This window comes from Phaseolus vulgaris, chromosome 4 (assembly GCF_051622355.1).
Source record: "Phaseolus vulgaris cultivar YP4 chromosome 4, ASM5162235v1, whole genome shotgun sequence".
Lineage (NCBI taxonomy): Eukaryota > Viridiplantae > Streptophyta > Magnoliopsida > Fabales > Fabaceae > Phaseolus > Phaseolus vulgaris.
The window spans coordinates 29,092,038-29,102,496 of NC_143501.1; the positions used below are offsets into that span (position 1 = coordinate 29,092,038).

At 36.7% G+C, this 10,459-nt stretch overlaps 1 protein-coding gene across 1 annotated transcript; it reads left to right on the forward strand.

Moving 5' to 3' along the window:
- Nucleotides 1-3,337: 3,337 nt before the first annotated feature.
- Nucleotides 3,338-4,326, forward strand: LOC137837444 (chlorophyll a-b binding protein, chloroplastic). Its single transcript, XM_068646430.1, has one exon. The coding sequence runs from the start codon at nt 3,415-3,417 to the stop codon at nt 4,207-4,209; it is 795 nt and encodes a 264-aa protein (XP_068502531.1). The 5' UTR covers nt 3,338-3,414; the 3' UTR covers nt 4,210-4,326.
- The last annotated feature ends 6,133 nt before the right edge of the window (nt 4,327-10,459 follow it).

Below are 10,459 nucleotides of genomic sequence, written 5' to 3' on the forward strand. Positions count from 1 at the left end.
TCAACTGAAAGGATATATAACAGAAAAATATTCTGCATACGGGCACATTTACTCACGGTGCTAACAACAGAAGAGAATGTTATGTACCTTTTTTCACGAGTGTTTGCTAATTAGTTAACAACTTTAACAACTTATATATTCAATTAACAACTTACACATTCATTAATATATATTCAACTAATCATTTTATATTTACATATATATGTATTTAATTAAAAAAATTATATTCACATATAATTTTAACTAACATATGCCTTATAATATCATATAACCAAACTTAATATTTTTTTTCTTTTACCGAGCTTACCATTAATACTGAACCGAACCCATGACCTGCTTTTGGGTCCAAAATTGAGCTAACTTCAACCAAATGCTTGGACCGAGATCCCGAACATTCCAGCTCAATACACTTTCCATACTATTTATAAAAAATAATTCGATAAATTTATGTGGATAATAATAAAACAAATTCATTTTTAAAATATTATTAATTAATTCATCGAGATGTTATTCTTGTAAAATAAATCAAATTTTTTTAAAGTAATATAATATATAGTTTTAAAATAAAGTAATAGGATAATATTTTTATTGTAGTTTCTAATATGATTTTATATTTATCTAGTAGTAATTTGTATAAAACACCGATGATGTTTATGCCAAAAATAAAAAGAATATGAGATTCTACTCTCTAAATACCAAATTTTCACAGTTATACACTGAAAGCTTCTATATTTAGAATTAATAGTCGACCTGCAGAATTTATGTTACTTTTTGTACTATTAAGAGAAAAAATTCAATAATTTTATTCTCATAATAATAAAATTAATTGATTTAAAATATTATTGAATAATTCATCTACATGAATAGGGTTTAGGCGAGTTTTGGTGAGTGCTTGGTGCGTTCCTATTTTTTCTTTTTAGCTTTCTATATTTTTCTTATACCCAATCATCTCCATTCTTCCCTAGAATCCTAAAATTAACACAAATTTGGGAATAAATCGTTCTTATTCAAATTAAAATCACAAAACATGTAAAAAGGTATAAATTCATAAATTAAGGGTTATTTTATGTTTGTGTGATCAATTAATATCCATAAGTGTCTGTATTTTAATATGCAATATTAGTGAAGTCTAGCACTTATCAAAACACGAGTTAACCTATTGATTTTAAACTTATATATATCTTCAAGACTTCATCAAACACATAGGTTGGATCCCTAATCAGATGCCCAATAGAACTAACGTCAATTGGTCACATGAACCTTAGTTCCACACTAGAGAGTATATGGAGTGATAAATGACCAATTCAATATATTTATTGTCAGTTCCTCAACTACTAAATGATCCACACGCACAACAAAAATTACCACCGGAACCCACATTCCTACATTTAAATTTTTATTTAATTTAGCTTTAGTATTATTATTTATTTTTTTAATTTTAGTTCCATACAACGGTTTTTTGTCTCGTCAACAAATCTACGGATGGTTCTGGAGGTGGTTCCCGGATCAACCTTTCAACTCTGCTGCTTCGAGGTGCTTGAAAATCACAATGAGGGGAGCTTCACTTGTTGATAAGAATCCGACGATCATGTCAATGAGAGCATTAAAATATGAGTGTAGTGTGTATATTGTATGAAATAATTCTTATCTTTGTTTGGGATTTCAGGTCTCTTTTATAACACTCGTAGATCCTCCTTTAGGAGTAAATAACAACCTCGTCATATGTTAATATATTTCTCCTAATTTCAGAGATGTTGATCTACAAAGTATCATCTCTGATTGTTTATATTTGTTGAACTTATGATAAATAGATTTAATTAACTGATTTAGTTGTGTTTCTATTTTTTGTTGTTTTAAAGTCTTTGATGCATTTGACATCTTTCAAGGTCGACCTCTTTAAGGACCATGAAACCTGCTTTTATTTAGATTGATCTCTGTCTATTGGACCTAAGTTAAGTGAACTGAAAAGTCATATTTTAAGTGATCAAGTCATGACTCAATCACGACCAAACGATACAATTTTTGTCCTAAATTTTTATAAATTTAACTTTAGGTTTAACATTATATTCAACTTTATCTTATTTCAATTTTTAAAATTTTATGTTAATTTGATGTTTCCAATAATAATAACATTATTATTTATTTTTCAATAACAACATTAATATTTTTATTTTTTATTTTCTTCATTCTCACAATTTTTTTTTTTAAACTAAATCATTTTAATTTATTATTTATTTTATAAAAACTCATTCCTTTCTTTTACATATATATATATATATATATATATCTACTTTTTTTAAGTCTGCAATGTAAAATCATTTAAAAAAAAGACAAATTCTAGGAAGACTTTCATGCTGAAAAAAAAAAATTCTAAATACCAAATCTTCACCATTACACACGGAAAGTTTATATTAACGTTCTTTCAGGATATTTATATTATTTTTTTACTAAGATAAAAAAAACTGGATAATTATTCTATGCTGATAATCATAAATTTAATTGATTGAAAAATGTTATTAAATAATTCATCGAGATGATTATTTTTGTCAAATAACAGAAAATTATGTAAAAATAATATAATACATAGTTTTAAAATAAAGTAAAATGATATTCTTATTTTAGTTTCTAATATTATAAAATTATGATATTATATTTATTTATTAGCAATTTGTATATTTATATTTATTAAAATTAGTTTCATCACTTGAATCATTAAATATGTGATAGACGGTATATTTTACTACTTTTTTTATGAACATAAAATAGTGAAGAATGTTAACTTTGGCGTAAATGTAAGAAGCACAGGAGAAATACTCCATTGGCAGATGCAGCACTGAAGCAAATCAGAGGCCTATCTCTCACAAACTACTTTTCTCAAATTATATAATATAAACATTAATCAGTGTAGTTATTCATTGGTTTGGTTTGAAGAAATTGGTTGTTTTATTTAGTTGAGAGAGACAAAAATGACCATATTCTCATTTTGTATATGTTTCTTAAAAAAATGGAAATACTGTAATTTAATTTGATGCCAACCAAAGAGGATGAAACAAAAGATTTAGCAAAAGCTTGTCCCACTATGCTCATCTATTTATGAATTTACGTATCCGGAAATCACAAATGGCAATGTCTTATTTGGTGTAAGAAGTATTTATTGATATGTTTGTAGATATCTGATCCCTCTTTGTCCGGAAGCAAACCACAATCCAAAAGTATAAAGGAAGTACGAAAACAAACATGTGGACATAAAGGATCCTTCAAATCCAAACCAATAGAAAATGAGGTATAGATCTCGTAAAGATAACAACCCATTCATCTTCAAGGTATATAATAGGAACACATGCATCAACAAATCATTCATTCATTTACCAAAACTTTTAATTCTTTTATTTATTCTGCAACACAAACATTACAATGGCTGCTTCCACAATGGCTCTCTCTTCACCGTCACTGGCAGGCCAAGCGATCAAGCTTTCTCCTGCCACCCCCGACCTCTCCGGTGGAAGGATTTCCATGAGGAAGACGGCCTCCAAGTCGGTTTCTTCTGGAAGCCCATGGTACGGCCCAGATCGTGCCAAGTACTTGGGCCCATTCTCCGGTGAGGCCCCTTCCTACCTCACTGGCCAATTCCCAGGTGACTACGGCTGGGACACTGCTGGCCTTTCTGCTGACCCAGAGACTTTTGCCAAAAACCGTGAACTGGAAGTCATCCACTCCAGATGGGCTATGTTGGGAGCTTTGGGTTGTGTGTTCCCAGAACTCTTGGCCCGCAACGGTGTGAAGTTCGGAGAGGCCGTGTGGTTCAAGGCTGGGTCTCAGATATTCAGTGAGGGTGGGCTTGACTACTTGGGCAACCCAAGCTTAGTCCATGCACAGAGCATCCTTGCCATCTGGGCCACACAGGTTATCTTGATGGGTGCAGTGGAGGGTTATCGCATTGCTGGTGGGCCTTTGGGTGAGGTGACTGACCCAATCTACCCGGGTGGGAGCTTCGACCCATTGGGTCTTGCTGATGACCCAGAGGCTTTTGCTGAGTTGAAGGTTAAAGAGTTGAAGAATGGGAGATTGGCCATGTTCTCCATGTTTGGTTTCTTCGTTCAGGCCATTGTCACTGGAAAGGGACCTTTGGAGAACCTTGCAGATCACCTTGCTGACCCAGTCAACAACAATGCCTGGGCCTACGCCACCAACTTCGTTCCTGGAAAGTGATCATAACTGTAATGACACAATGAGACACACCAACATTGAATATATATCAACAATGTGAATTATATATCTTTATGTTAAAAACATTAATGGAAGGAATGTTGCACTATCATCATAAAACGTGTCTTAAATTTCCTATACCGATTAAATATAAGTTTAAATAATAGTATATAAAAGAGTCCAAACATCATTTTACAATTTGTTTTCTAATATTGAGTTGGACTTAAAGTTTATTTTTTAATATAGTATAAAAAAACTATTGTAATTGTACCTACCAATCATCGGACTTGGGTGTTGACCAAAGTTCTGGTGGGATCTCGAAGGCTAGGTCCACTGGGAGGCTAGCAGGACGGGCTAGAGTCTCAGTAAGCTCGCGGGTAAGAGCAGCCGAGGAGGGGGCGGCATCAAGGTGCGAGGCGTGGAGGCCTTAGACGTCGACAATCCAAACATTAAAGCTGAACCGAAAAAGGGTGGTTTCCAAGCCACATTCCAGCACTCAGAAAGGGAGAAGTCAAGGTCACAGAAGGTCCATGCATGGGGTGTGGCGAGGCGGTAGGGCGCGTTACAATCAAGTCTATTCCTAACACTCAAATATGTTAAGTATTGTTGTTTAGGTCCAGTACATAAGCCCCCCAGGCTCAAACTTGAACTTGTTCCAGTGAAGAGGCTAACTGCTCGCCTATGTCGACCTACGTGTCTTGTGAATGATGCGACGCACACAGTGTTTTGAGGTGACGTCTCACCATACTTTCTTACAAGCATACACGTGGCCATCATCAATGGTTGAAAAACGTTACCGCTTGCGCTTCCCCTATACGTTAACCCTTCGACTTTTACGCTCCCTTCACTGTTTTATTCCGCCTTCGCGCTTCTCTTTGAACACTTCGATTTGAAAACCTTGCTTTCTCTTCTCCAAACAAGCCTCCTCGCCTCCCTACATTAATCATCTCAAGGTATGTTTTTTTATCTTGTGACTGCTTTTGGTCTGCCATTTCAATGCCTCTAATATGCTCATAACTGCGCTGAGACTGTTTACATTTCTCGTATCTATGATCGCAAATACCTCTGTTTTTCTGTTTCATTGTTCCTTCCTTAAAAACGCATGCACTTCTTCATCTGAGTACTGCATTCGTTTGTTTTCTTTCTTTGTTTTAGATTCCCTGTATGATGGATTACAAAACCCTATATCCCTGGGCTCCTAATAATCTTTTAGAGGAAACCTCCGAGTTCACCACTCATGCGAAAATAGTGTTGTACAGGAAGAACGAGCACCCTAAAAAAATTGTCTTTTTGGAAAAGAGCACGACAAGTTCATTAAGGTTGTGCCTTGTAGGGTAGATGAACATGTTTGTTGTGATGAGTCATCGGACACAGAGGGCCCATTCTGCTTCATCTACTTTACTGTTTTCAAAAAACTCCTTCGCCTTCTCTTACATAGTTTTGAAAGAGCTCTTCTTACTGAAATCAACATCGTCCCTGCCCAGCTACACCCAAATAGTTGGGCGTTTGTTCGGGGGTTTTCTATCTCGTGCCACCACTTTGGCTATTTGCCATCAGTGGATGTGTTCCTATACTTCTTTGAAGTCAAGCGACTAAGTCAGAAGCTATGGGTGAGCTTTAACGAGGTTGTTGGGAGAGTTTTGTTGACCCTCTTCCAGCAATCATACAAAGGCTTCAAGGGTAAATTTTTCAAAATCTGCTGCAACGATAACGATCTAAACCTCCTGGACGGGTTCCCTCTGTACTGGACTAAAGAACCCGAATTCCAAAAACCCAGATGCCTTGAAAAGACCTGCCCCAACGAGAACAAGAGGTGTGGCTCTTCCTCTCCAACCTCAAGGTAGTGTTTAACACTGCCAAATTGATAAAGAACGAGTACAACCCTACAGGCCTTAAGGCATACATTGGTATCCCCCTTCCCTTTACTCTTGCTAGCACTATCTAGCATGTGTATGTTTCCTGAACTCTTCTTTGTTTTCATTCTCATGCAGGCAGTATGTTGGACACTCAAAAAAGAAAGAATTTAGCTGCTCTGGCAGAAAAAAAGATGACCATCGAAGGCAATGGCTGAAGCCACCCCTTCTGAGGACGAAGAAACCTGTTATGGACTCATCTTCAAGAGGAAGCGAACGGATGCTGCTTCAAATTTTGTCCACTCCGTCTCAAACGGCCGAGCTCCCTTGTATCGGGACTTTCCCCCCAACCCTTCCCTTCCTCGTGACATTGCGGTGCAGGAGGGCAGAGAAGAAAGTGCCTCAGAGGAAGGCGTGCACCATCATAGCTTCATCCTTGGTGTGTAACTTTACCACCAACGCTCCAAACCGATTCAGGAAGTCCTTCAGGAGCACGATTGACTATGAAATGCTCCCTGAACAATGTGGAGAATTGATCAAACGAGGTGATGTGTCCATCGGGGAGTCCGATGAACCAATCCAATGTTGTGCCCGCAAACGTTTGCATGAATAACTTGCAATGCATGGCATATGTTCCTCCCGAGATCATCATCTGAGTGTGAAAAGTTGTGATGTGGACCTTGTCTTGTATTCCTCAAATCGCTTGATAGTTCTGATCACAATTGTGGATGGGACCTAGTTTTATCGGGCCCCACAGTGGGGACCAAATGTTCTTGCCGGTTGACCTGGTCGCCGGTTGACTCTGAGAACAAATTTTGACTCTGTTTGCCTCTGCTGGAATTTGCTCTTTCCCTGGGACATTGGAATGCGACTTCGTTTGAAACAGAGGGGGCCCTACCTGTTGATTGCACTCCTACGATCAAGTCAGTACTGGGCTAAGAAACAATGAGTAAATAAGCAAGTAGTTTCAGTCTTAGAAATGGTGTACCTTTACCAGGGATCTCAAGTCCCTTTTATAGACTACTCTTAGGTTACTTCATTGTAACAACCCTTTTCTCACGAGAACCTTATCTCGAGTGAAAGTAGGTTTTGATGGGAGGACGGTTTGTTACAATGTTGCACGATCTTAGTGCAACAACCGCACAGAATCTTCCTCTTTGGAGTGCATAATCCTAACATCATGGCCGCTAGGGTACCAACTCATGTACCAACATCATGGAGCCCATCTTTTTACTGTAGACGAACTAGTCTTCATGTATCATGAATGCAGCTTACCCCTTAAAACCCTAGCGCTCTTGGGCCTAGGTGTCTTTGGGCAACATTTACTTGTGCTAGACTCGAATGTACTATACACACCACCTGTGCTTTCTCGCTAATCAAGCCTTATATAAATGAATGAGCTTACACGTACGCATTCCTAGAGCCCACTTCCATGGCCCAGTAACTCGACCGGACCACCTATCTGACCTGCTGATGAGGGTGCCGATGTCCGATCACCTGAGCATTGAGCTCAACACTCTGGTCAGTACAGACTTAAAGTTTATTTTCTAATATAGTATAAAAAACTATTGTAACCAAGTTTATTAGAGAACTATATTTGAAACATCTTTAAGTGTAGAGATGTTTTGTGAATACTAACTGTACATACTCTCAAATACGATTGGGTACATTCAGACCAATAATCGCTCATTTAATATAATATTTTCAGGCACATAAATAAGACCATAAATTGGTTATATGTTACTAGCGGTTATAGTTGTTATTATAAAATCCATTTATATCTCATGATAACCATTCAATGCTTTTCTTAATGGTCTAAGTCCAACAAGGCGATGACTCTCTCAATAAGAGGACATTCTAAACTATATTTTATACTCTTAGTCTTAGTACTTTGTTAAGAATTTATCATCATCTTTGTGCTCATACCGACTTAAGCAACAAAGAATCTTTTTCTAGTGGACCTCCCTCTCTCATTAGAGCCCAACTGAAAGCTCGTTCCTCGAGAAACACACCGTCCCCATCGAGGTATCCTCTGAGTCCATTTTTTGTAGGAACAATAAAATACCTTTTAATAAGAAAACAAAAGAAAAAAGAATAATTGACTCTCTTTGATATTATGTGTATAGTCACTTGATTAATTTTGAAGTGATTGAAATTTTTAACCATATAGAATCTGGAGATGATGCTTTCTTTGAAAATATTTTTTACATTAAATGATAAATTGACACAAACTATTTGTGATAATTTTGTTTCTGTTTTAACTTTTGATGATGCTAACAAAATTGTTCAAAATGAATTTGACAAATAAAAGAAAAAGAAATGTTAAAGATTTTAATCCTAAATTTTATTCTTTTTTTTCTTAAAGATGATACTAAAACTTATGTTGAAGGAATAAGACCAATCGATGCTCCTTTTGGAATTAAGCTGGTAATAACGGTACGATCGGGGCTGAGTGAGCCACGCCACTCTGCCAAGTTGACTGATCGACCAGGAGATCAACTACATTGAAAAAAAATTGACAATAAATGACAAGTAAGGAAACATTCTATAAATCTGGGCCACACCCCACTAGTTTCCCTTTCTCACAAATCAACGATCTTTACCTGTCAAAGGAACAATGCTTTTTGTGCTACGTTTTTACCGTAAGTGTGTTTTGTGTCTTCTTTCTATGCAATTTTTCACGGTAATATCTTTCCTTTTTTTTTTTTTTCCTTTTGAAGATGTTTTCGTTGTATTTGATTATTTAAGGTTATTATTTTGCGTATGCAAAAGATTTGGGTGGATCTCATTTTTCTTTTACTTCTTTATGCTTTCATCTATATTTTATGCTTTTCATTTTTTTGGGTTTTCGAAAATGTTTTCCTCGACTAAATAAGGTTTTTAAATCCTTTTTCGTTTTCATGTTTATTTTTCACTTTTGAAGATGAAATGAAAAGCAACCCTGATTTGATAAGATTTTGTGAATATAGAGAGAAACATTTACCTATAAGCATATGAGAAGATATTCCTTGATGAATTGTCATTTATTTGTTTTGAGTTGATCCTAGAAGTTGATTGTGTCTATATTTTTTGTCCCGACCGGTCCTCGGTTATGAACTCAGAGGCTAACCTCAGACATCGCGCACCTGTACTTAGCAATGGGAGGGGGCCACGCGAAGTGGGCCCCAGACGCATACCAGGGAGTCGGTCAGTCTTTGAGGTTGCTACCCTAAGCCTGATGTCGGAGATCGATATCAGACCTCACGAGTAGAGGGAGAAGATCGAACATCGGCCGTCAGGATGAAGTGAAAGCCCCGTAAGGTGGGCCCTAGAATTTTGTTAAGGGAAGCCTAAGGCACGAGGAACCCATGCATGTGGGGTGTATGACGCATGAAGGCGCAACATCATGGATAATCCTAGGAGGCGTAAGGGCCCAGTATAATTAGGGTTTCTAGGGAAGTTGCATGCATGGCACGTGGGTACTTAGGGCACCCTCGAAACAGATGGCACTGGATATTAGGTGCACCAAGCTGTGACCTAGGTGGCCATTCTGATTATTCGTTGCACTCCAGTTAAAGGAAGTTCATGTTCCAGATACGTTAAGATTACACAATAGCGGCACAGGAACACTTCCCAAGGAACCCTAGACAGTGGTAACAGAACAGAGGTAAACCCTAATTTCTGTTAGAATGGATGGCTTTAAACTAGAGGGGGGTGAATGGTTTAAAGAGGGATTTCGAAAACTTTTAAGTCAAGAATGAAATTATCTCAAGAAACAATTGATAAGGAATCCAGTTTTCCAAAACAATAAGCAAAAACAACAGCACCAGAAAAACAATCACTTGTTTCACAGAAACAATCGGTTGTTTATACCAGTTTACAAAATCAAAACTGAATTTAAAGAGTTAAGGAAGAGAGAATGCACACAAATGTTTATACTGGTTCACTCTAAACCCAGAGCTACATCCAGTCTTCTCAGAAACCACTGAGGAATTCCACTAAGCAATCAAACCTAGATCACTTACAACACAACCAAGAAAGTGACCTTGATCCCCTCAAGACACACACTTCTCTTGGCCAACACACCAACACTAAGAATGTTGATCTTGATCCCCTCAAGAACACACAACACTTCTCAACAAACACACAGAAGAAACATGTTCAACAGATACAAGGATTACACTTGTTACAGAAGTAAATCTGAAATCAATACAAGCAGAAATCCTATCTCACACTCTTTGATCAATCTCAATCTCTAAGCAATCTCAACTCTTTGAAAATCAAAATCTTGTTGTTCTCAAAAGATTGTTATTTCTCAAATTTGTTTTTCTGAATTTATTCAAAGATGTTTGTTATCAAATCTTAACAAACTTATTCATTGCATTTAAAGATTGGTCAAAGCATTAAAGACTGGAGCGTAA

Excerpts from the sequence above, each read along its gene's own strand:
- LOC137837444 (XM_068646430.1), top strand. The coding sequence starts at position 3,415 with ATGGCTGCTTCCACAATGGCTCTCTCTTCACCGTCACTGGCAGGCCAA.